Genomic DNA, 27,454 nt, shown 5'->3' on the forward strand with positions numbered 1-27,454 from the left:
TTATTATTTTTGTTCTAAAATGCATCAAAATGGTATCCTATCGAGTAAAAATGACATGAACTTGTTGCTGAATTTTATTTTCTATGGCTGGGAGTCACGTGAGAACGGAGAAATAGCCAAATTACATTTGCCCTTAAACTCGAGGCAGGCTTTGATTTTGGTTTCCACATATACACAACATATTGCATCATCAACAATACACAATCAGACAGCAAAAATAAATAAATTAAAACTTGCATTACGGATAAAACACTAGAAAAGTCATCCAAAAAAAAAAAATCAGACCTAACGAAGTGCATACACCGTCTTATTTGTTTGAAAATAAGGAATAAAAGAGTTTATCCAAAGAGCTTTACCTTTCACAAAGTTCAGAAACTATTGAGGAAAATTAAAATACCTTTCAGTAGAATGTGTAACTACAGACTGGAGCATCTCCAAAACAAATTAAAAAAAAAATAAAACAAAGAAATGTGGTCCCTCTGATTGTTGACACTTCAAAAACCTCCACAGTGGATTCACTTGTGGATTCATTTTGTCTCTAGTGCCTGAAAGTCTTCTTGCTTCATCATTTGCAAATGGTGCTTGGACCGCGTGTTCATGTTGCAGGCAGTTATAGAAAAAAAGGATCTAGAGGTCCATGTCTCAGTCTCGGCTCAACTGGCTTTGGCTCCGCTTGTTTGATCCGGCCAATACTCGGCGCCGTCAGCGGCAGACCAAATCGCTTTACTATCGCAAACATAACACCGGCTCAAGCAGGTCGGGGTATGTGCTTGGCAACAATGCAAACCAGGCCAGAATCCTGCCCAAGGCCAGTCATGTGACCTTGCTGGTATAGCAGCCAGGTCACATATCCACATCGCCGTCATAGGCAAGAGTCAAGGGCTTCTGCGGTGGAGGAGACGCCTTGGAGGTTTTGGATGGCTTGCTAAAAAAACAGCAAGAGACAAGACACAAAAAACTCAGAAAGCATGTAGCTTGGTGCAGCACAAGGCAGTCCAACTTGATTTCAGTCTTTAAAGAGAATTTCATTAACTGATAACAGGAGCTCACAACAGACAAAGTAGTGTGGAGGAGTATAACTCATACTTGACAAGGTTGTGTTGGAGGAAGGGAATTTCTTTTTGCCTCTGCATGTTTATGCTTTTCTCATACCAAGTATGTGTATGTGAGTGTGAGTGTGTGTGTGTGTGTCTGTGTGTGTGAGTGTGTGTGTGTGTGTCGTGTGTGAGAGAGAGAAAAAAACCCTACAAAGAAGCCCCTGCTTTAACAATCGTATATGGCAAAGAACATTTTGAAGACAGTGGAATTGGACGTACCAGATCAGGAATGACAGCATGACGATGAAAAGTACGACAATGAATCCAACGATGGCTACGGCATAAACCCACAGCTTTACTCTTCCATCTGTGTGACCAAAAGGGAGATTTTAAATAAAGACATTTAAAGACTGTTTAGGCGGTCATGAAACTCTGTGCCCACATACTGACAAGAAGATATTTAATGTGGTCAAATTATCTTGCTAAAGTGTCCAAACCATTTGCACATACTGACAGATTACAACCCCAGCAGGAGTTTGCGTGACACACCATGTTTGGCAAGTGGAAAGAAAATTATGTCTTTACCAGATTTGCACATAATTAAGAGAAAACGTCATCCATTTATCTTTGCAAGAAAAAAAAAAAGGAAAAGCAAAATAAACCACTGAAAACCATTTAGAAGTTTTCTTCAACTTCTGAATTAGCTATCAGGATTAAAATCCCAGTAAAATACACATAATCCTGTGATTATGTGACAAAATGTTGAAAAGTTCTTTACTTTAGAAAATATCTCGTCATTTCTAATTTTAGGGTTTAAGATAAAGATAATTCAAATTCCAAAGTACTTTATTAATCCCAAAGGGAAATTAAATAAACATAAACATAATAATAAATAATAAAAATAAATTAAATAATAAACATAAAAGAGGATTTTTATTTTTAATTTCTTTTAAAGTACATAGATTCCAACCTAATAACAGACCTAAAAACATATTACTGGTACTTTTAGTGTCATTCTGTGTGGAAATTCAGTAAATTAAGTGTTTAATTTGTTATTACAGTGTCTGGTCCCTATTAATTGTTATGGAAGGTCCAAAGAGGCTCTTGCTTTTCCTTTTGTCCGTTTATTTTACAGGAAGTAGGGTATTTTTAGAAGCAGGAACAATGTGATTGATTGCTGCAGATCATTTCCATTTCAGTACCTGGGCCAACGGGCCTTAAGGTCCACTCGCTGAAGAGGTCGTTGGACTGAGACGGCCGGGGTTTTATTCTTCCAGAGTTAGTTTTCACATCGGCTTTCTTGCTGTTGTCCACTCCAGGGGTTCTGGTGCAGTAGTCCAAGAAGCCATGCGAGGTCATCACTTCGGTGTAGCCCTTCTCACAGCCACACACTCCACTCTGCATGGAAAGTGGATCGTTTACTGCCCAGGGAAGACTGCTGCAATTGTTACCTCACACTTTACAAGACGTGCCGTGCAGTTGCGTGACGATACTCTTAGGGGCAGTATAAGATCGAGCTGTGGCCATTAATTCTCATTCCCAACCCTAAACAACCTCACAGGTGTACATCTTAACTGACACAAACAGTTAAATTAATCTGATTAGCTTCTAATGGCCTGCTTTAGGAAATTAAAAACGCCATCTATCACGATCCATGCAGCCTCCCACCAAGAGGTATGTGAGCAGAAAACAACACAAAAAACTCCAGAGAGACCGACCACAGCTTCCTGATCGAAACGCAGCAATCTTACCGGCGTGCAATGCGAGAAGGGTTTCGTGCACGCAGGGTGGCAGTGTCGAAGGGTAGTGGGCCTTTTCTGTGGGAAACAGCCCCCTGAGAAGACAACACATTCTTATTTCTGTTCCTTTACCCATTGATCAGTAAATTAATGCTCTGTCACAGCTGATTAATGGGTTCAGGTTCCTATCGGGGTCCCTGATCAATTGGTGAACATTTTAATTCCAACACAGAAAATTGCATGTCAGAATATCAAAGAGTAATGCCATGGGCTTTTGGGTTCTCTGCCAAGGGAGGATTTCTTTTTTATTTTTTCCTTCTGGTTTCATATTTGCCAGAAATACTTCCTTGGAGTGATAAGATCACATTCGCCTACTATTTACAGCAGATCAAGCCTGCCTAAAGCTTTTTTATTCCCACAACAGTCGTAGTTTTGTTCTGTTTCTCCGAGGCTGGTTTACTTCCTATAAATACAAATGCGTGATTATATTTATATGGATTGAAAGCATCCCAGCTCAGTGCAGCTTATTGATTACTTGCGTTAAAAGGGGAGGGAAAGAAATAAATCAATTGACCCTGGTGTGGGAAAAGGCAGATCAAATAAAGTGCAAAATGTTCTTGGAGCACTGTACTAAAACTACTCTGTGTGAGTGAATCTGTAGAAGTCAGCTTGGCCAAGTCAAAGGCAAGTCAAGTCTCAGTCATGATCAGTTTTCACAGCACTGAAACAGCAAAGCACGATGCAACTTAAAACATGGCTGATGAGTGGAGACAAGAAAAACTGTAGATATTAGCTTCTGCAGTCGTACTAAGACGGTTTTCACTGTGATTATTAATGCATATTAACAAATGTTTGTTATTTTTTTACTATTAATATTGGCAAGTATAATCATTTTTCAAGTGGTTGTCAAGTAATTGTGGATTTTAGCTATTTTCGGGCGGCTGTGGACCCTAACGCCTTTGAGCAATGGGGGTCCACTGTAATACATGGAACCAGAACCAAACGAGGACAGCAGCATTCAGTTTCTATGCACCACAGATTTGGAACAAACTTCCAGAAAACTGTAAAACAGCTGAAACACTGACTTCCTTTAAATCTCAACTTAAAACCCACCTGTTTAGAGTTGCCTATGGCTAAATTAGGGTTGGAGTCCAGGTTTTGATGTCTTTGATGTTTTTAACTTTACTTTTTATCCATTTATTAATCTTTAATCTCTTTTTTTTTGGTGGTTTAGAGTCCTTGTCAAATGGCGTTTTGACTAAAAATCTGGATTTTTTTTTAAATTCCAATCTTTTTTTTTCAAAATCTCTTTCTCTTTCTTACTGTTTATTCAATGTCACATGCTGTAAAGCACTTTGAAATGCCTTGCTGCTGAAATGTGCTATACAAATAAAATTTGATTGATTGATTGATGGCTCAGTTTGAAAGACATCCATCAGGACATTATTATTACTCAATTTAATCATTTACTCAAACGAGCCACGCTTCCGGGTCTATTTTCACTAATGATAACTTGAGATAAGAGATTTTCATGAGACTTTCGTCAGAGTTTGAGCCTGAATTGAATCTGAAGCTACTCGGGTCCTCATCTCCGTCTTCATGCTTGTCTGAATTTGTGACTGACAGAAAGCACAGTCCATCTGCTGGAACGGAAAGTTTCAACCTCCTCTGAGTTTTGTTATATATCTGGAAAAGATCTTATCTGTAGAAGCAAAGCCCACTGACGGCTTAATAGTTTTGGAATCTCTAAAGATTATACTTTTGCAATTCAGCACTGTCAGATCTTTGCAGATTTCGCATTTCCCATTATCTCCTGATCCAATAAGGCGCTCTTTTCCTGTAAATGTAATTCAAAACCACCTGCTACAGCCACTTCTGGAACAAAAGAACAAAAAAAGTTTTCAGTTTGACAGTTTTCAGAGATGAATGAAAGGAGATTCACTTCATGTCTGAGCTGCACATTTCATTTTAGAGCTATAGACTTATTCTTTAATGCGCCACACATCCATATGATACAAAATGAAATGAAAATGGGCTCAACTGTGTCAGTGCAGGGGAACAGAAACAGAAATAGCACACGTTCAGCTGCTGGACTCATGTAGGAATTAGGCAATATCACCGCTTTCCAAGGATATATTGTATGTAACCCATTTATGAGCAGTGACTGGAGACTGTAAGGCTTCACCTGTGACATTCACACCATCTGAGCGTTGACACCACACTGGCCTCTCGTTGTTTGTCCATCCCCCTGTTTTCCACTGGTAGCTGTGGCACTTTCCTCCTGCAGCAATGGCAGAGAGATGGACGCAATCCTCATTAGCAGCTTATATTGGGTGTCCACACCTGCTCTCAGGCTCCTGTGGATGTTAACCTCCGTTTCTCTCAGGCCTGCGCCTTTATATTATAAAGCTAAGACATATAATGATTACAAAGACAGAACAAAAAGAAAAAAAAAAGAATAGAAACCCCTCAGCTGAGGCAGCATGCGAGACTGTGCCAACTTTGGACAAAATGAGGTAAAATCGGTTGGAAATATATGAAATGGGCCTCTTTTTGCAATCAAAGTGTTAGATATTTTTTGGTATTATCATTATTACTTTAGTTCATATTCAGTCTAATGTTAATCAGTATTATTGTGATTTTGAGTTTAAAGTGTTCTCTTCCTTATGTGTGTATAAACTGACCTGGAGGTCGCAACTGTCTGTTTCATCTCCATGTGAAACAGTTAACTCTTTGTTTCCCAGACCTTAATTCTTATCAACCAGAATACCTCCTAACTGCTTATGAGCAGTCGTATTTTGTCTCTTGTTTATCCTCCCTCTTTGTTGACAGTTTGACCGAGATTTGAACTGGGCTCAGACCGTAGATCAGATATCACACCTGGAACTGAGTTGCTGGTTTGTTTAGGTTAGAAGTTTTACGACCTTTGTTGTTCTTCCTGACTGCCCCTTTTGGTTGTTCTGCTTGACAATAAAACAGGGGCTCGCGTGGAAGGAGATCAGAACTCTCTGTGAACGGCTGATGAAGTTGTTGGCGGAAAGTTTTCCTTTTGCAAAAGCTTTGTCTATAAAATTCATATACGTTGTCTGTGGTCTTTTTATGTAGGTTCGAGAAAAATACCTATCACAAAGCTCTTATTTTCCTGAGGTAGAGTCTATAGAAAGGTTGATTTGAAGAGAAACGCAAAGACAGATAGAACCGATTTGTAGGACTGAAGAAAGCGCAGCCACACAAAGCTGCAATTCAGGACAAACTTACAAAAAGAACCAAAGTAACACCACAGAAAGTACAGAACTGAAGTTACACATAAGGGTTACTGCGGTGGGTACAATTTTAAAATAAGTATATTTGACTTATGCGTAATTTTAGGCTTTATGTGTTAAGATTAAAAAGAAAAATGGAATGCTATTATGGTTATTGGGTGTATGAAGGTATTCAGGGCTTTTTCTGAGTACCTGAGCAGCTATTGTGCTGCTTCACAATAGCTGCTGCACATCAGAGAGGCTCCTTCACTACTTTTAAAACTCCTCTTAAAGCCTTTTCTTCTTCTTTGGCCTTCAATAATTAGCTAGACATAATTTGGCCTTGCTTATTTTAATTTGTTGCATTGTATTTAATATTTTACTGTTCCTTTGCCTTATTTATACGTGATTATTTTTTAATTTTTTTTATAGTTTTCTTTGTGAAGCACTTTGTTGCTGCTGCCGCTCTTTTAAGGAGCTTTATAAATACAATTGCTGTGGTATGAAAGCAGCAAAAACTGACGAAATTGATAATGAAATATAAGAAAAATATATTTTTTTTAAAGGTAAACATTAAAAACAGATGTGACTAAAAAATACATTAAGCACAAAGTCAACAGAAATAAATTTAGAGATGAACTGACAAAATGGGTTTCGAGAACAATAGAATCAAGCTTCCTACAGTAGAATATAACACAAATCATTGTGAAAAAATAAAATGTTCCTCTGGCTCCGCCCAGTGGTCCTGCTGCCATTTGCAGAAACACACGGCTCCCAGTCACAAACAACCAATCAGAATCAGGAAGAAAGTCTGCACTGTCAATCACACCCTTCTACGCGATGCACACACCCTTCCCCCGCTCAGTGTGTGCCGTCAAGCTCAAGTTTGCCGGTACGCTGCAGCTGTGATGGTGGAGAAACTTGTTCAGAATTTCAGACCACAGTTTTTCTCAGAACTCCCCTCTGCAACTTTAACAAAAATACAAAGTTGTTTATTTGAGCTTTAACCTCAGTTATTTTCTGCATTTTGAAATGTTGGCAGCCTTTTGGACATTTCCCAGTCAAGGTAGTGACGTACATGCTGCAGGGACCTCTGCATTAGCAATGTAGCTGCTTCAACTAGAGTTCAGTTATGATGTGGTATTATGGACAAATACCCCAAATATGTTGGCAAAATAAAATGCTGCAAATTAGTCGTAAATCATGCAGAAATAGGCTTGAAAAATTGCTTTTATGTACAAAGAGTGTACTCCCTGTAGACTCTTCTTCTGCCAATTTATGTAGCATAGTATGTTCTCTTCAGCAGTAAGTCATGTTTAGTAGTGACTGAGGTAAGTGTCATTGTGACAGTCTGCTTAAGAAAGTAAAATCCTTGTTTATTTATTCATATGATGTGACCTTTGACCACAAACCAAACAACAAAAATCTGCTTTCTCAGCAGAAAGGCAAGAAAACACAATTGTTTCTTCTTGTATTAGTCGCTAAAGAGATATCTGCATTGATTAAAATTGGTCTCGGCAGATCAAAGCTTTACGAAAAGAGGAGGCCAGAAATCGGACGTGAAATCCAACGCTTCCCTAAATATATTTTCTCTAATCCTTCTGGAACCAGCTTGCTACCATCGGAGCAGTTTGGCTTCAGGAGCAGCTGAAACTAACCTTGTTATTTCTGTCCAAGTCGGTGCAGACGCTCAGCCATCCTGGGCATTACAAGTGCTTACATATAAAGCGAGCCGGGTTCAGAAGTGAAAAAGCCTCTGGGTTAGAGGTGGGTTGTCTTCAAGGAACATGAAAATCCAGCAACTTTTATTTAAGCACTTAGATCTGAAGCTACCTGCTCACTATGCGAATATTAAATATCTGGAGTAAAACTTGATTTAAATAGATTTTTTTGGGGTTCAGATAAATGTAAAGCAAACTAAAAAAAGTTTTTTGTTTTTTTTTTTTTTAAATCACAATGATGGCTACATCTAAATCATTTTTTTTAGCTTTTTAATATTGCTTGCCAAAGCTTTTTTTTTGCATCCACCCTCTCCCATCACTCTTCCATAAGGTTGCCGATTAAATGACTGGGAGTGAGAATACAAGGAGCATCAGCAGGAGCAAGAAAAAGCCCACGTAACTAACATGAACTGATAATGTCCGATTCAAGCTCGCACACGCAGCCATCAGCTTGACCATGTGTAACTCTGCATGGGCTTTGTGATGAGGAACTTCACTCCGGGGCCGGATACGGCCAAGGATTTTATAACTGTCTGAATCTCACGCTCAGCTGGCAGTGAAACACAAACTCAAGTGTTCTGCAATAAAACAGAAGACATTTACGATCACATGCAAAATAAGAAAAAAGAACAAGGATGCTTATTTTGGAAAAAAATAATGAGGAGTGAGATGTAGGTGTAACAACGTCTGGTTAATGAATCACCGAGGGACATTAAAGACATTGGATTCTTGATCAAAAGTCCCTGTTTATCTTTCTAAATTCAACACATGTGGGACATAATACCAACTATTTTCCAGACTCGTAACAATGGCGCTCTTGAGTCTCTCTGTGTGTTGAAACTGAACAATGGCCCTGACTTTTAATTCAGCGTTTTCAGCTCAGGTATTGTCGCGTCTTTTCTCTGCACCTTTTTGAGCGTCCTGGAGTGTTGAAAAAGAGCCCAGTTCCTGCAACTTTAACATCCAGCTCTCCTTCAAGACATTTGTCTCAACTATTTGCTCTTTACCAGAATTATGTAAAGCTTGACCGCACGCCAAAGAAGCAATTTAGCTATTTGATTCAAGACCAGGGACTCATTTCAAATTGAGCCGCCTGCTCTTTTAGCATTAAACGCATCAATCAGATTGATGTCTGATGGGGGATAACACTACAATACAGCTCCTAAAATTACATTTTACAATACATCTGACAATCTACAAACATTCTTTATTATATAATATTTTAGTTTATTGTTTTATCAGACAGTTTAGAAAACCCCAGAAGACATCTTCGGTCCATACTGCGTCCTACGTGTTCTCTCAAGCAGCAAACACGACTCCATCACTGCAGTCTGACGGCAGCACTGCCCTGATGCAACCCAATAAACATTTCAGGATAGCTTCAAAGATCAAAGGTTGAAATAGTTTATCTTTATTGCAGCCCTCATGTGTGTAGCTGGAGTTTAATGGACATTTAGTGGACAGCAAAATAAATCCTGTTGTATTCATCTAAATTGTCTGAGCAGCAAGAAAAAATGCAAAAGTTCATTGAAAAATTTTCCAGGAAAGGTATACACACAAAGGGTTTTTTGTTTTAACAATTTTTAAATGTTTAAAGGCGATTAAGACACTAGTGACCTGTAGTCATTAGTAACTAGAAGGGCAAGTCATGCAGTAAACACCCCAAGAGCCGGTGAACAAACTCCAAACAGCCGTATTTGTTTTAAGCCACTTTTAGCAACAGAAACAAATGTTAAATACAAAATTTGTAAAAACAAAAAAATCAGAACCAATGGATATATTTGTTTCTATTTTATAAAGTTAAATTAAATATACAATAGCATTTAAAGGCATTCATATATAATAACTTTCAATATGCTTTGGTAAAAAGATTGAATTATATTATGAATATGGTTATCAGTTTTTTGGTGAAAATAAGTGCAAGTCAATCTTCCTTCAAACCTTTACAAGGCTGGGTCTCAAAGACCTGATGGGGGCAGCTGCCTTGGTTCTCCATGGCTTGAATGATCACAGCTCTGGATCGCGCCTGGCGACCGGTGGACTCAAAGCTGCGGCCCTCCAGGCAGGTCAGCTGGCAGGAGCTCCAGGTGGACCACTGTGTCAAATGGCAATCACCTGAAGAAAAAAAATGATAATAATAATAATAAAAAAACATCAAGTCACAGACTGATCCACAAATAATCTTCTTCTGTCATATTGTCAACAATATGAAGTACTGTAAGATTTAACAAGAATCAAAAATAACACATCTGTGAGAGAGAATGTTCTAAATGCAAAAACAGATTAATGGATATGGCCTTCACAGTCAGACTTTACAGTGAGACGTAAAACCGACGAAGAAAACTGAAACAGGTCTCCCTGGGGAGGAAATTGTTTGTCTGACAAAAGCTGGTTGATGTTTTTGTTGTGTTTGTGAGCCAATAAATGATACAGGAGACTTTCTCTCTTGAATGTCAAACACAAATATCCTTTGTGACGCTTGGCAGGGTTTTCCTGCAGCGATAATATCATCCAAAGCCACCGTCTCCCAGCCTGAGAAAGCCTCTGATTCTCTGCCTTGAACATCCATTAGTGACTATCTGTGGACTGAGGCATCTCATTATCTTTCATCTTCATACGCAGACACTCCATCAGCTCTTGTCTTACACAGCTTCATCTGCGGGAACATGCTGCGGCGGGAGCCGCATTAAACAGCTTTAAGCCGCATTTGCACATGACATCTCGCATGTATGTTCCACTGCACTTCTGTTGGACCTTACATTTCACCTGCTGGCACCTTCACACCAACAAACACAAGCATGCACGATGAAGACACACACACACACACACACACACACGTCTGCCCTTGGCATCAAACACTTCTGATCTTCAGCCAAGACTCGCCGGATTGAGTGATGGATCAAGCAGAGGATCACAGAGGAGAGAGATGAGCACAGGCAGCCACTTACTCTTCATAGCAAAGCCTTACAAAAGGCTTCACAAGGCAACATGACTGAGATCGCAGGTCTGAGAAGCCTTTTCATCAATGATAATCAGTGTCTTGTAAAGATGACAAGTATTAAAATGAACTAAAATCTTTTGCTACCTGTGCAGCAGCCATGCAAAGATGCACAGTAAAGCTTCATTACAGAGGGATGAACGTTGACAGTAAAGCAGACTAGCTGTCAGCTGGCCAGCTGCTGCCTCTCTGAAAATAATGTAATGCTCATTTTTTTTTGGCTTACAGAATAAATAAAAAGAAAAACCTCCACTGACACTAAATGACATCAGCGAACTGGTGAGATGCTGTCTCCTTGTTTCTATGGTGATTATTCTAATGAAAAGGTTGATCATTTACAGTGCACAGATTCAATTAGAGAGTATGACATGGATCAGGTATATTACGCAACAGAATGATCGAGTTACGGCAAAATGTTTGATGAATTTACAGATCAGTTAAGAAGTTAACAACCAGTTTACCACAGTAAAAGGTCAGAAGTATTCCACCTGGATATTTGACCACTCGTGGCAGATGTGGTAGAAGTCATTGAAAATGGTATTTTCCCTACTTTTTAAACAGTTTACAAAGTTTTAATAGGAATGAGCTCAGACGTAAACTCAATATGTCAGCTTATTTTCTGCTTTACCTCTTTCAGAATTAGTTTTAAGTGTATTTTGGGTCAATTTCCTCCTGGAACACCCTTAGCATGACGATTTGAGGTCAAGCTGAAGAGAGTTTGTCCTCTCTTGTCATTGTTCCACAGACTTTGAGCAGAAAATTAGCACAATGTTCTGCTAATGTTCATTGCCAGTTCCTGGCTTTGAAACCGGCCCATAGCATGACGCTACCACCAACTTACTTTTATAAGTCCTTGCTCTTAGAAGCCTGACCTTTTGACTAATTTAAAACATTCTTTTGTCATTGTTGTTTAATGAAGGATTATTTGTTTTAATAATGTTTTTGATCTGTCTAAAACCAGTGATACACCTGATGTTGGAGAACCAGCTATTCTCTGCTTTATAATCAAAGCCTGGATGTGATATAGCTCGAACACAGGTGCCGATTAGTGGAAGGTGGGCGGAAAAACAAAATAAGTCTGCATACACCATCTTCATGTGAGGAGGTGAAGCTGAAAGATGAACCGCCTTCTCAGATAATTGGACACTGCATGCCAACAGCTATACTGAGCCACACAAAGTAGAGTCAGATACGGAAGCACAAGTGGGCGGTATGGCAAAAATATCATATGATGATTGTTTTGTAGTCAGATCACTATTTTATCACCAGTAAAAAAAAAAAAAAAGTTAAAAAGAGTACAGAGCCAGAAAAACATGCTGCATCTTAGTATAGAAAGAGTAAAAAATGTTTTCATCGTGCTGATTTTGTTCGAAGCTATTCTCCCTTGAAAAAGTTTCTAAAACATAAATACAGTGAAAATAATCTAACAACAAAACAAGGCCAAATATCCTTTTCTTTTTAATGAAATAATAATACAAAGTGCTATAGAGCTTTAATGATAAAATCATCAAACAATTTAAAAAAACCTTCAGAGTGTTTCAATTTGTATTTTACCTTAAAGATTTTTATCTGTAATTACATCAATTTGTTTTACACTGAAAAAAAGTTTAGGCATCAGATACATTTCTTAAACTAAACATTTAATAGAGTTTCTTAATTTTTTCTAAATACTCCATATAGTGAGTTTTATCCATTACAGTGAAGCCCGGACATGTTCCAGTTTAGAGCAACCTTCTACTAGCACGTGTATTTCTGACTTTATCAAGAAACCTGAATGTCTTGTGGCCCAACCGGAGTCCTGACTTGAAACTAATTCAGAATCAGTGAACAAAGCTAAAGATTAGGGTGATGGCAAGTAGCCATTCCAGTCTTATAGATTTGTAGCTCCTCACTGATGAAATAATCACCATAATGGCAGCGAATGCAAACCTTTCCTATTATTACTCAGCAATAATAGGAAAGGTTTGATTGCTGTAATGACAAGAATGATTTTTCCGCTGATGAATGAGGGTTCAAATGGTTTTTGATATGGCATTTTTCAATAAAATATAGATCATTTTCAAATTTGACAACCCTTTTACACAGTTTTATTAACTTTTGAGAAACGCCGATCTTATTTCCTGTGAGAAATAAAATTGTTAGTTGAATGAATTCAATTTAAAATCAAAATCTGCCAGGGGTATGAACAATTTCAGACGTAACTTCCATAAAGAATAAATTCAATCCAATCTACCCCTGCTCCAGACTAGATTGCTTTTGATGTGGCTTTTATCTTTGCAAATGGAAATTTGTTACTTTCACACACTCTCCCCATGCAGCACTCCCATTGGCATTAATTGTGTGTTTGTGATAAGTGGAATGATTACCAGGGATGAGGTGATTGCTTGAGGCGTGTGATTTGTTAATTATTTCAATTAACACAGAATATTTTTTCATGCTTTATTTGCTTGTGGCTTTTATTACACTAATCACTGAAGAAACAACTAATCTCAAATTATCTGTTTAGTTGTTAAGACTGCAGCTAACTTCTAGAGCTCTGTTTTTAAGACAAAATTCTCCCATTCATTTCTAGGAGAGAGAAAAATGGCTTATCGTGTTTGTCAGGGAGAACAAAGCGGATTATGTTCAGTGAAATGGGCCATTTGTAAAATTATGACTTCTATGAATTTTGCAATTACTTGGAGTCTGAAAATGTCAACTAGTCGAAGGAGAGGGCCATATTTTAGAAAACAGGTACAAATGCTTTATAAAAAAATATTGAGTTTTCAGTTATTGGAACAAGTGATGCACTAATAAATAATTTCTCCAGTCATGCAGTTACGTGCCATCTGATTTAACTCCCTAAGCTGTTTGGTTGTTCTTCTAAACAAAATGCCAATACATTAAAAGAGCAAATATGGGAATCCAATAAAAGTAAAGCGGCTTTGCCTGGGCAGGGGACGAAGCACGGCTGCTCCATTTCCTGCTGGAGTTGCTGCCTCAGCACATCTCCACACAGCTCTCTGTCTACAGGCTGAGGGGGAGGAGACTCGTGCCAGTTCCCCCAGTGGACGACACACGACAGGTTTCTTCTCCGGACCCCCTCTCCGCATTTTGCACCCTGCACAGATACAAATACAAAACATAGATATATATGTATGTATGTATATATATATATATTTTTTTTTTTCAAAACTAGTCAGTGTTTCTTCATCACATTTCATTTTTCTTCTGAGTTTCCACGATGTAAATTAACAGGTGTACATTCTTGACCACATAATGACTCATGAAGACTCATTAAATATTACAATATTGGTCCATGAAAGTGAGATAAATTCACATTTTTCCATCCAGGTACATATTTACTGAGTGTTTGCATTATTATGTAAGATCAGGTGATTATTTGTAAGATTACTAGAATGAAGCCTTGAGGAACTCCATGTGAGATCTTTGTTTGCTTCTGTTTCTAATTGCTAAAAAACACAAAAATCCTAAGCTACTAAATAGCAATTAAACATATTATAAGTCAATTCCACATTTTTCCATTAAATCAGTCAGTGTTTATGATCAACTATTAAACAGTGATATAATCATTGACTATAGTGGGGGAAAAAATGGTATGAAAAGTTAGATTTCTACAGTTTTTAAAATACATTTCAATGATATAAAAATTTCTACTAACATATAAAGATTTTCTTCATGCACGTTACTGATCACACCATTAACTTACTTTTAGCAAACATTGCACTACATTTCTAGCTACATAACACATTTGCCGATCCACGTTTTCCATCTGGCACCAGTCAATTTTTTTCCTCTCTGTTTATTGTTGGTGCATTATTGGCTTGCAGTTTGTTTTTCCCATTTGTAAGTCATTATAATGCGAGAAACCATTAGAACACATGTTCACATATTGAAACTAATTAGGAAAAACCTTTGAAAAATAGTGTTCCACATTATTCTTAATGAGAACAAACAATTCAGTTTAATTACATTCCCTCTTCCACCAAAAAAAATAACCAGATTTATTTTTTCTAATTAAAACAGATCTCCAAATGTTTTGTGAATGCATGCAAAAGTCTAGTAAGAAAAACGTCAGAGCAAAACTGCTGCAATATCCTTAAGATATAAATGTAAAGATCATTTGTGATTTTATTTGCTCACATATTTGTTAAAAAGACTTTCAATCTCTAAAACTATAAAGCAGACTGTAAGCTAATTTACAACTAGAGCGTATTTATAGTCACCAAATTAGAAAACTTGGTAAAGACAACAATTCTCCAAATATTCGAACTACAACCTCCAGCTTGGACTTCTTGTAACCAAATTAATTTGTGCCCACAAAGCAAGCAAAGCCTCGAAGGAGATAGCCAAGCATTTTCAAGTTGCTGTATCCCCAGTTCGGTTTATAATGTATTCAGGTAACAGCAAGAGGTCAAACTGAGGTCTGCAAGTCCGAGAAAACTTCCAAAGAGAACTACCAAGAGATGGCTGGGAAGAAAATTCAAACCCCCTGCTTGACTGACGATGATCTTCCAGACCATAAAGGGAGGACAGAATGAAACACTGTTCAGGGGCATCGAAATGAGTTATAGAAAAAGTCTGATTTTTTAAAAATGAGCTTTTAAAAAGTACATTTTACACATGTAGATAAAAGATGGTGGAAAAAGAGATTTAAAAAAAATGATTTTTTTATTAAACACGTTAAAGTGGTAAACGTCTTATATTAAAAAAATATATTTTTTACTTGTATGTTTTTCTCATCGGAAATGTAGACATAATCATTTTCTGTTGATTTCCAAATGGCTGAAAATTATTGTCACATTTTCTGAAAATGTGACAATAATTTTTGAATCTAGGATCAACAGGACAACGTACAACTTCTTGTCTTCTTGATATAGTTTTATTAAAATTATCAGATTGTTTACAAATTTCAAAATAAAGGCTAAGTAGATTTTGCAGGCAGTCGAATTGTTTTGCTGTAATTAGTTTTCTTAAGTCCCATCACAGACAATCTGTTAAGTCTCCAAACATCAGAACTAAAAGCAAGAAAAGGAAGGCTTTGAAGTGCCTTAAAGTTTGTAATTGTTTCCAAGAGTGATAACAAGATGTGACACTTGCAAAGGAGAGAGATACAAAGTCACAGCCTCATTAAGTTCCACGGCTTTAGATTTTAAACTTGTTAAATTTGCTAAACTTAAAGATGGATATTTTTAACCCACTTAGCCATTCAGAGTCACAGCTTTTGATTGCGGGTGGAGAGAATAGTGCGCGACTAATTTAAGCAAAATGAACATTTTTTAATATCAAAGTAGGTCATACCTCCACAGCGCACGGAGACCAGTCATTCAGCAGCCACATATAGCACGGCCTTATGGAGCACGGCTTAGTTTGGGAGAGCTGGCTGGGGCAGGGACGACCCTCCTCGTGAGCCTCCTGAAGGATCCTCCGTGTGCGGACAGAGTGACCTACATAACGTCAAGACCAACGCCACATTTTGAAGAACAGTTACACGGATCCAGAGAACACCTGCAAGCTGCAGCCTACTTTCAAAATTAAATACTTTCTATGGTTACATCTGTGAGACTCCCACAGCGGTGACATTTTAAAGTACTACTGTAAGTTGGCATGAATAAAAGAATCTGCTGGAAATATATAAAGTGTAGTATTTACACTGAACTACATCCAAAAACATTTGAAGATTTAAAAACGTGCAAAACCTGAATCTTATAAGTATGAGTGAATCAAACTGTTCAGAAGTAAAAGCCGGCTCCATCTTCTAGTTTTTACAAGAAATGTTTTTTTTTTATACATAGAAGAATTAGCACAACTGTCAAACACATGAGTCATTTTGCCACTTTATCCTCAGAACTAGCAGTTTTCTACCAAAGTGCCTCGTTCAAGAGGGCCATTAATAATCTGTGAAGGGAATTGTTGGCAACCAGCCATGGAGTAGTGTGTTGTAGAGAAACACATACAGAAAAAACTTTCATTCTATCCTAAGAAGTACATTTATCAGAGAAGTAACATTTCTTCCAGTAATGATCTTTCAGATACTAAATGCATTTGTTTCATTTCAAAGGTAGAAGCCGTCACAGCAGCCGTAAAATGTAGCCCAACTGATAGACAGCTGTGGACTCTAAAGTGGTATATTGAAGTTTTTAGTTGAAAATTGAAATTGTGCACGTGGGTTCACATCTGGACTCGGATAGGACCGTTGCTTTTGTAGCTCAAACTGTACAAGGTCATCCTTCCGCTCCAGCCTCAAGACTTTGTCTCCAACAGGTTTTCTTCTGGGACTGCAGCGTTTTTGTCTCTATCCAGCTTCCCAGCAGCTCTGCATGACGCTGCTATCACTTTGTGTCATCAAAAATGTCGCTACTTTCAAGGTCCATTGTTTCTACTTTACAAGGACAGACGTGACTCTTTATCCGTATAATTTACGTACCTTGGTTCCTAAGTCTACAGAATCCTAGGAGGCTGAGAGATAAGCATTGCTTCAGTTGGCAATTCAACAGAAAGTACGTTTGTGTGTTTTTAGGGGTTTTGTTGTTCTGTAAGGCCCCAGGCACACACACACAGTAAAGAGTAGTTCAGCTCCACCAAAAAAAGAACAGGGAGAAAAAATAAAAGAATCAAACCAAAAACACTGATGTTTCCCCGGTGTACCCACAAAACAAAACAAAACAAAACATGATCTTTGCATCGCCTGACACAGATATGACACAAATCAAGGCTGAAAGACGTATTTGTCTATTTGGAAGAAGGAGCTGGGTGAGCGGCAAAGAGAGTCGCAGCGGCCGTGACAGAGCTTCGGGAGGCACAGCGAGAGAGAAAGCCTCCGGTTTAAATCCCCAGCCGAGAGCAGCTGCAAGTGTGAGCTTTAGGAGCAAGAGGTTAAGTTTGAGCTGACAGACAGCCAGTGACAAATTAAAATTAATGAACTTGAGGAGGCAGCGCTGAGTCCCTCTAATTAGCTGGATAACAAGCTTCCTCTTTGGGAGGCTGACTTTGGGAAGCCAGGGAAACAATATATGGATCCAGGTTAAATCATTACTTTTGTATATTGCATGAGGTCAAGACGCCTCTCTCAAAAGCGATTGCCGACAAGCCAGGCTGGTGATTACGGACTTCATCTTTAAGCATGCTACATAATTTATGTTATCCGAACAGGTGAGCTGCATGGGATTTAGCTGTAATTAACCTCGTTAAATATAAACAGAATTCAGAGGTTCCTATGTTAATAAGGGATTTCTGATTTGTATGCTATAATGACAAACTGAGACCAATTCCTACAAGAAAATACAGTGGATAGTTTTACTGTGTAATAAGGCTGTGGATTGCATCAGCTTGCAAATATTTCAATGCATTTAAATGTATTCATGCACAATTCAGCACCTTGGTGACTCCCTGAGTAGATGAGGTAATTAAGTGCTAAATATGTGGTTCACCGCACGTCTGCTCAACAGGTTGCATTTATTGCTGTTTTTTTTTCTTTAACTAGGTTGAAGTTTGTTTTCTCATAATGCTTACCTTGGGTACCACAGGTGTGCGAGCAATCCGCCCACGGCGACCAGTCAGAGAGGATGCAGCTGACAGGACAGTCAACAACGCAGCTCTCCAACAGCTGCAACTTGTTGATCAGACCAAACTGTAGGAAACAGGAGCCGAGCTGAGTGGAGGGCCTGCTAGTCATTTCCAGCAACAAGAAAAGTAAAAACAAACAGCCAGATTTTCACATTTCAAATGAAGCTGCGGCTTACTGTAGGATGGTGGAGATGCAGCAGTTTAATGAATCCAGCTAATTTTAACTGTGCCTTCTGATAAATGCATCTCAGGCCTTTAATATAAGTATGAATATATTTAACATAGAAAAAAAAAATCTTGCGTTCCTCTGATCTGAACTCTTAAGAATAATCTGGCATAGATTTATGAAATAAGACTTTTTTTCTTTCAATGATTACTGAGAAAGATATAAACAACTTTCAACTTGCTTAAAAATGATTTTGGATTTTAATTTTAACTCTTTATTGCTAAAAATAAAGTTATTAGTTGAATGAAAAACACGTATGAATGATTTTGGGTTTATTGGTCCTTGTCCAAATCATTTACTAAAAAAAATCTGGCCTCTGTTCATTCTGTTGTTTGACAGAAAGTCATAGATTTCTAATGAGGAGACCCCACATTCTTTGACATAAAATTAATAAATATTTAAATTATTTTATTTATTTTTAGTGAAAAAGAAATAAAATTGGATGAAACAAGAGCTACAAAAGGTAATAAAGTTATTTTCTTCACTGAATAAATGCACTCCAACAAAGCCTGGATTTTCAAGAAAAATAAAGCAACGTTTTTTTATTTTATACATATTTTTTATTAGAACTTCCAACAAATTTGTTGTGTCTGTTAATAGTTGCAAATCCAGAGCGGGATTCTCTGCTTTTTGCTTCATCGCAGTGAGAAAACCATTTGTCTTTCCAGAATTGAGATAATACCATTAAGCTCTGTTGACCTACTGGCAAACTGCTTCCTGAAACATTGCTTCCAAGATTAGAAGCAACATTTACACCTGAGCATGAAAAGACAAGCCTTTCAATAATGTGTAATCTATGGCAGTATTCTTTATAGGACTATTACCTGTTGGCACTTCTGCAACTCCACCATTTTCCCATCACTCTGCACACAGTCCAGGAGACGTGACCGCGACCCCTGACCACAGATGGCGTTTTCACTCAGCTGGCAGGTACTCCAGTCTACACAAAAGCATCATTACATCTGCATTAGCACTTTTTCTTTTTTGGCAATGAAGGCTTACACACACACACACACACACAAAGATGAGTAACTTTATCAACAGATCAGGCAACTTTTTAGAAGGAATTACAGAGACAGACACAAACACAGTTATTTAGAAAAATAAATATTAGGAAATGGACAAGTGGAATGTGTGATAAGAAATACTTAAAAAAATGTTTGCGATAGATATCTACTATCAAGCTATATATTTGTTAGAGAAAGAAAAATCATCTTCAGTTGCTGTTGCTAAGTTTGTGTGCTAGCATACAGTAAAAGAAAAATGAACGGCTACTCTGAAATACGCAGTTTTTTCACACAGCATACTGCCAGAGATGTCACAGGTTTTGAGGGAACATGCAGTTGGCATGCCGAGTGCAGGAATGTCCACCGGAGCTGCTGCACGTGAACAGACTGTCCATTTCTCTACCACAAGTTGTCTTCAAAGGTGAGTTTTGGCAGTAGGAGTTTTATTTACATCAGTGTATGTAAACTTTTGGATTTGAATAAGTGCTCTCAGTATTGTGGCATTGAAACACTTACGGCAATCTTAACTCACCTCAGACATGAAGTGTTTGGCCTGTGCCACTGCAGACGTCGAGACAAAAAGCTTATCTGTCCTTAGTGTGTAAATATTTAGCTTTAGCTGCATGTGCGGCATACGTAGGCATATGAGGTAAGCTGATGCTGGAGCATCATTTATCTAAGGCAAAGGACATTTCTATGCCATCAACATGCAAGAGATAGAATTTTACTTCTAAAACAACTGCGCTCGCAACTAACAAAACCCTATTTGCTCCTGTTTGATGCAATTTATAGTCTTAGTCAGCCACTATGGCTCAAACAGCGATATAACGAAGATGGACTACAGGGCAGCTGCTCATTTGGAGTTTAAGAGAGTATCCACAGACATGGCTGTTAAAGCAGGTAACACTTAACCCTTTTAGGAGCCACCAGAGGCTGCAAACCTGAATATTCATCCAGAGATGCACACTGATCTATGCAGAAAATAAAGACACAGGAAGCAAGCGTCTTTCTAATATCATCTCCAGACACATGGGACACAAAATTAGATTTGAGAGCGCAAGTAAATGAATATGAGATTAAAACAGATTGCAAGCAGATGTATATAAAAGGTGTTTCATTAGTTTCACAACTTGATCAGGTATGTGTGGCTCACCCTACCTGAGACTCTGTACTGGTATGTGAAACAGGTACTGTTGAGAAGACAAGGTTCTGATTGGAGCAGGTCGGGACAGGCCGCGTTCTCCATGGCGGGGAGGCGGAGGATCTGTCTGCTTCTGTTCCTCGCGCTGCCAGCGTCGCACTGCTGCACAACGACGACAGCACCAAAAAAAAAAAAAAAACAAAAACTAGCTTAGTTTAAGAGACAACAGTTGAAGGATGAAGCCAGCTGAAATTAAACATGCTCTCCGCCTGCAGATTTATCACAAGCTGGCTCGAATCTTGCAAAAATGCCTTCGAGAATCACTTCAGAAATCTGAGAGAAAGTGCTTTTTAAGTTTCTTAATATTCTCTAACCCTCCATTTTGGGAAATTCACTGCAGTTGCGCTGGGATTAGTAGGTAATTTAGAAAACAGTGTGAATGAACAAATGATGAATTCATCCTATCAAGATAACTGTACTTTACTGACATTAATTTAATTTATTTCTATGGTAATTTGTCACAGACCTTAGAAGCAAATCCCCCTGATCCATCATTTCCTTACAGAGTCTGAATACATTTTCCTGCTGCCATTCTTTTTCTGAAGAAGTAATTTTCAAAGGACACAATATAATGAATGTTAATTTATTTGTTGTTGTGAGGATAATTTCAATACCCTTTTAAAAACTTGACAAGACATTCTATTGTAATGATTTCACTCTTACATTTCAGAGAAAATCTATGGGAACAAACCTGAAAATGAAAAACAAACCATGTTGAACTGAAAGTTAAGGATCTGAATGACAAGGAGGCACTTGTAAAGATTAACATTCTAGAAAAGTGTAGTCAGTCCAAAGAACAAGCTACTTTCAGATGAAAAAGTAAATCTTTACCACATTAATCAAGTCATCATATTAAAAGTAAACGGTTTTAGTTCTCCCAGCTGAGCTGCGGTTCTTGCAGCTTGCTGAAGATCTCTCAAAGTTTGTAAAGTAAAAAATTATAGCACTATGTGCAAAAAAGTGATTAAAAGGTTTTAAACATTTAATATCTTTTCTATACTGCAAAGCTCTTTTGTTTGTATTTTATTTAGCATAAATCCTGATTTAGTCCTAAAGCTAAAAGCTTCTTCAAGACAAACAAAGACCAAACCAGACATCTACCATCTAAGACAACTCAAGTCTCATCAAGCCATTGTGGTTTAAGTGAGGAATATTTTACAAACCTGCAAATTGTCAGTATATAACAGATAAGCTAATATTTTTGCACATGTAAAACTGAGGCTGTGGACAGTATGCTAACATTAAACGGGTACTCTGAAAGTACGAGGTAACTTTATTCTCACAGTAAGATCACTGGGGCGCACTTCATAAAAAACTCTATTCAATCATTGGTTTCTGTGCAAATTCCAGATCCTCATTTCAAAATCCCTTATGATCCTTTGAAAGAATTATTTGAAAACTAAACAAATGCATCCCCCTAAAATATTTGTGTGTTTTGCATTGTACTCTGCCTCCTCTTTACTTTGCATTTATGAGCAGCACATTCATGTATACAGAGATGTTGATGATGCCTGTGATTAGACCACACCCAGGATATCCTGAGCATCACTCTCCAAGACTGCGCCACGTTGCAGCTGTGTGCTGCTAAAGCACATATCGCAAACACAATGCTGGTTAAAAAAGATGAAGCAGACATTTTTGAGACCTTGTCACAATTCTCCCTCAGTACACAGAAAGTTTCTGAGCTGCCAGTATAAACTTCAGCAGCAATACAAAAAAACAACAAAACTCCTTCTCATACCTAATGGGGCCGTTGCATCATCATTAATAATTAAACTATCAGCTTTCACAATCACATTACCACCAGCATAAAGATGAATAGAGGGAAGGTTTTCTGCGCAGAAACTCGTCCAGCCTTCTTTCTCCCCATCATCCAGAAGGCCTGGCCATGACAAGAACAAATGCTCAATCTTGTGTAAAAAAAAAAGAAAAAAAGTGAGCGACGGACAACCCAATTGGTTGTAGTCAGATTGTTGCAGTCACATGGTGTGCAGAGAAGCCACACTTATTCCTAAGAAAGCCGAAATGGGGGCCTGAAGTGCTCACAGCAGACGTTCTGCTGGCGTTTGTAGGCTCCAGGTCATATCGGTGCCTCTACATTCCTCTGGCTCCACCCAGGGCCCTGATACGGTGGTAGCATGAAAACACACCACCACAACATCATTAACGACGATTAGCGCTTGTTCAAAATCCTCCACAACTCGTCACCCTCTATTGAAAGCAATGGGGAGCCTATTATGACCTTGTTATGCCCTAAAACACCTCAAAAAGACCAGCTGGCTGACTTTCTCCAGCACAGAGTAAATCCGACGTGTAGGGGTCTTAAAGCGGCGAGGGATTAGTTTAACACTGATTCATATTGCAATACGAGTAGGAAGCTCGACAAATAATTATAAGACACTCAAAATGTATTGGAACAGTGACTTGAAAGTGCAGCTGAATCAGCTTCTTGAGATTAGGAAATTCTATTAGACGACCACACTGTGAACATTTCTTGCTGAAGAACTAAATGTGTAATTGTTAATATTTTTAAATCTAATGTACATAATTTGGAAAGTGCAGAGATTTTATTTTTTACTTCTACTCTTATTCCAAACTGATAAAATCTCTTGACTGAATCTAGCTTCTTCGGACTGAGTTGAACCTGCTATTTTTACTGCATCACTTTTGTTGTCAGATACCAAATCAAATGCAAAGGGGCATTTTTAGTGACGTCTTATATTAGCATAATATATACTCGTACGTATTTAAACAAAAAAATTCTCAAAATTATTACAAGAAATCAGTTCTGAAGATTAATGGCGTTTTATGCAAATATAAAGTCACTGATACTGATCTGAGGTAAATCTCACCATCTGAGAACTTTGCAGCCAGATGAATGAGAGGGTGATAATTACCTAGGGAACAACTGTCACAGCAGAGCACAGCCCTACCTTCAGGAAGAACTAGCATGGTAGGATAAATTAAAGTCCCATTAGTAGAACATGGAAGTCGGTTGCCAGAGGAAGAGGCTGTGCGGATCGAACCTGAGCTTCTGATTAAAGAGGAAAAGAGTTCGCAGTATCTGTCCCTCTGCACCTGACTCACGACCAGATGCACCTCAGTCAGTGTCACCGGTTAATGAGAACTCTTCTGTGTGGCTCTCATAAATCAGACAGAGTCATTGTTCTGTTTGTGTTCACACTGTCACAGCCTCCAACTCACGCATTTATTCTCTCTATGCATGGTGTTTCCTGTACAAGGTGCCACAAATCCGTCCTCAGCCATTAAATAAGACCATATAAAGCCAAAATCAATACAGCTACAAATAAAAAAAATATTATTTTTCCATCATAATTTCTGTACATGTACATATCCCCATTTTAAGCAGAACCTAAATCAAATTTGCTGAAAAAAACCACCAACAGATAAGCAAACACATGTTCTTCCATTTCCATGTTTTGATAACTGTAATTAATCCAACATTATTTTCCATCTGGTGCAAACTGCTTCAGGGTAATTATATTTCAGGACAGATTATAGCATAATTTCTCATGTCTTATAGTGCTGCTGAAGGTTGCAGAATGAATGCCTGAATGAGATAACATGTCTGTCAGACCAAAACGTAAAAGAAACCCTTCAGATTAATTAAGTGATCTCTATTGTTCCTTTCTCTTTATTCTGTTCTTTCTCTAACTCCAATGTTCCGGTTCAGTGAACTGCTGTTTCTGACAGAAAACCTATAACGTTACTGCATGGCCGTGTGACCACTAGCCTGTGGCTACGACACTGGGGAACATGCTGTGTTAAAGCCTGAGGCCTAACTTTCAGAAGAGAATGAAAACATGAATTTACTTACACCAAAAATTATAGAATCTGTGTTAAAGTGTGATTTCTTGGTTAAATGGATAATAACAGTGACACCATGTTGAAATATAACATCTGCATAAGTTGAACTTTTCAAGTATAAAATTCCATTCTGCAAAAATGTGATTTAAAATCAAAGATGTAGACAGAAAAGTGAGATCAACTGTGTCCTGAAATATAAATAATTTACAGTTTTGCAACAGTTTTGAATGAAAATCTGTTTTGAATTTTTAAACATACAAAACGTTTTAACGATTCAAGGTTTTAAACACACACAACCTCAAAGACATACAGATGATGGTTACTGTTATACACATCTGTAAAAGAACGCTTCGCTTTCAGAGGCTCAATGAAATCCAGCATGGTCCAGTTCTGAAATTTTCTTGCTTTTAAATATTCCACATTCAACTGACTTTTTTCTGAAGGACAGGAACTCCAGCACAAAACAGTGGGCTGTGCAAAATCAGGGTTTGCTGACGCTAAGGCACACAATGTTCAGAAGTTGACAAGTTCTGCAGAGTGACTGGCTACAGACCTCCAAACTTCACATGGCCTTCAAATAATGGAACGAGCAATGCTTAAAGAAATGCAATGACTGTGTTTACACAGCCAAGCAGCTGCACCCAAGTCTTAGATCCCCCAAGAACAATCCAAAGGATCAGATGCAATGGTATAAAGAAAGCCACCAATAGATTCTTGGGGATTAAAGACTCATTTATCAGTTGGAAAGAGAACAATTTTTTACTTTGTGGCTTAAGTCAAGTGTAAGGTTTATAGCTCACGTTTGGTGCAGGACTGTTTTTTAAGAGTTGGGCTTAAATCCAGTTCAAGTTCTTGTAAAGGGATGTCATAATTCAGCATATCGAAACATTTTGATATGCTGAATTAATTTTAGATTATATTGATTTATTTAGTTTTATTTATTTTCCTATTTAAGACACATAGTAGGAGCAAAACTTATATATATACAGTATATGTGTGTGTATATATATATATAACTATGTTTTAACTTTCTACTAAAGCTCAAAATGTACCAGGAAAAGCAATTATTGGCTCTTACCGGAGGGCAGTTGCTCCATGCCCCCCAGGCTGACACAACGCAGTCATTAGGACAGGCTAAATAGCAAAGCTGGGCCCTGGGAGGCATTTCCTCTGGATCACACATACTGCCGTCTGGGCTGCCATCCTCCCTGCTTGCTGTTCCCCTCATCACACACCTATAAAAAAAATAAATAAAAACATAGCACTAGAAGCAGCTTTATAACAAGTCTCGAGGGGCTGACATCTCAGTCCACATGGACTGAGACTGATCTTAAAGATTTTGACTCGGTGGATTGCTAAAAATTTGAAGTAATCTTATTTTAAGTGTTTAGTTTATATCAGGCCTTTTAAGTTTTCTCTGCTTTTTTTAAAAATAAATATATATTTTTTATCAAAACTGAAGCACGAGGTCAAAATGTTTATTTACTTTCCACATGAAGCACTGGAATAATTTATTCACTCATCGATTTATATTCCCGTTATGTAAATAATTCCTAGTGTGCTTCTGTTGAGGCCTGGTAGTTTTTGACCCAAGGGGAACAAGTTATAGAAATTTTAAAAAATCACATTGATCATTATTATTTATTATTATTAAGGACTATGCTATTATCCATTTGACATTTGGAGAGTGGCTAATCATAAACAAGTTTGCAAGAAAGTGACTGTTATTACTTTTCATAGATATCACTCAAGGTTTTGTTTTCCATATGATTTCATCTAGAATCTTCCAGTCTCAACAACTTATTATCTCCTACACAGAGTCTTGCCTGGCATTTCTGACTGCTCATTATCTAAAAAGTTTGTTCCCTTTTTACTAAGTCATATAGAGCTATTTACGTCTCTCTCTCTCTATCATTGAACTTTTTATATTTAAACTTTTTTCACTTGGAAACCACAAACTTGACTCCGGTCAATGATGATTCCATTACTTATAAACCAACACAAATAACATAAATAGTTCCAAGTAGATGCAGAGTGATACATGTACTGGAACTTATGATGAATGCAAAACTGGATTGTGTTCAAAAATAACACTTTTTTTTGCAAGATGTGCAGAAGGACTTGTTTGCCGTAAACCACATAGAAGGACGTTCTCTGGTCAGTTGAGACAAATATACATGGCTATGTGCTGAACTCTATTTCCCTGCAGAAAAACTCATCATAAACTCGCCACTGACACCTTGATACCCTAAGCATCCAGCCACAGGCACAATTCCAACAAATCATATTAACGTGTTAGAATTGTCGAGTCAAATTCCTAACCCTGAAAATTGTTGTTCAGAGATGCTCTTCAGTCAGGCTGAGTGAGCTTAGGGTTTGTTTTTTTGTTTTGTTGCAAAGAACAGACTAGAGTTTCTAAAAGGTTTCAGCTCACTGAAGTAAATGCAGCTCTGTGCAGTTTTCAGCTTTTTTTTTGTTGTGATAAGTATCACTGCGCCAGAAGTGGCACATTTGACCTTGTATATAAAGAAGTTTTTGTCATTTTTATTCCACTACGTAATAACGCATTTTGTGTTGGTCTATTACAAAAAACAAATCTCATAAAAATACTGTGGTTATAACAGTAATAACAGTGGTCTGTGGTTGTAATGTGAAAATATGCAAAACGTTCAAGGGGAATGAATGTTTTTCTTAGATATCGTAGATTTTGTTTCTGCTTCTTTAAGAACAGCCGTAATAACAGTACAGCTTTATTTAGGTTTCTGTTTCCTCTGTTGCTTTCTAAGTGCCAAAGAAATGCAAAGAATGTGAAAATTAACTATCAGCATTCGTTGTGAAGCAACAGCTTGTTACGGAAGCGCATTGCTATCATGCAGGAAAAAAAAAAAT

General features: G+C 37.8%; 1 protein-coding gene across 2 annotated transcripts; it reads right to left on the reverse strand.

Annotated features, from left to right (window-relative positions):
* Positions 1 to 25,796, reverse strand: LOC106934824 (thrombospondin type-1 domain-containing protein 7B-like). 2 transcript variants are annotated; one of them, XM_015014957.1, is made up of 12 exons: positions 25,644 to 25,796; positions 20,695 to 20,836; positions 19,354 to 19,469; positions 18,250 to 18,367; positions 16,039 to 16,184; positions 13,666 to 13,837; positions 9,681 to 9,854; positions 4,962 to 5,057; positions 2,789 to 2,871; positions 2,240 to 2,435; positions 1,317 to 1,404; positions 1 to 925 (listed from the first exon to the last, which is right to left on the reverse strand). In XM_015014957.1, the coding sequence occupies exons 1-12, from the start codon at positions 25,791 to 25,793 to the stop codon at positions 844 to 846; spliced, it is 1,563 nt and encodes a 520-aa protein (XP_014870443.1). In that variant the 5' UTR covers positions 25,794 to 25,796; the 3' UTR covers positions 1 to 843. The 2 variants fall into 2 exon arrangements, with proteins under 2 accessions (XP_014870443.1, XP_014870442.1); XM_015014956.1 differs by having other exon boundaries at positions 20,695 to 20,839.
* Between the last annotated feature and the right edge of the window lie 1,658 nt (positions 25,797 to 27,454).

This window comes from Poecilia latipinna, unplaced genomic scaffold (genome assembly GCF_001443285.1).
Source record: "Poecilia latipinna isolate Pla-1442-1.1 unplaced genomic scaffold, P_latipinna-1.0 Scaffold1867, whole genome shotgun sequence".
Taxonomy (NCBI): Eukaryota; Metazoa; Chordata; class Actinopteri; order Cyprinodontiformes; family Poeciliidae; genus Poecilia; species Poecilia latipinna.

What these genes read in the sequence shown, in the direction of transcription:
- LOC106934824 (XM_015014956.1), bottom strand. Translation starts at nt 25,793, where the DNA reads ATGAGGGGAACAGCAAGCAGGGAGGATGGCAGCCCAGACGGCAGTATG. An exon ending in ATACCAGTACAGAGTCTCAG is followed by an intron (nt 19,470 to 20,694) that starts GTAGGGTGAGCC and finishes GCTTTTGTGTAG; the next exon opens with ACTGGAGTACCTGCCAGCTG. An exon ending in CCTTCTCGCATTGCACGCCG is followed by an intron (nt 2,436 to 2,788) that starts GTAAGATTGCTG and finishes CTTTCCATGCAG; the next exon opens with AGTGGAGTGTGTGGCTGTGA.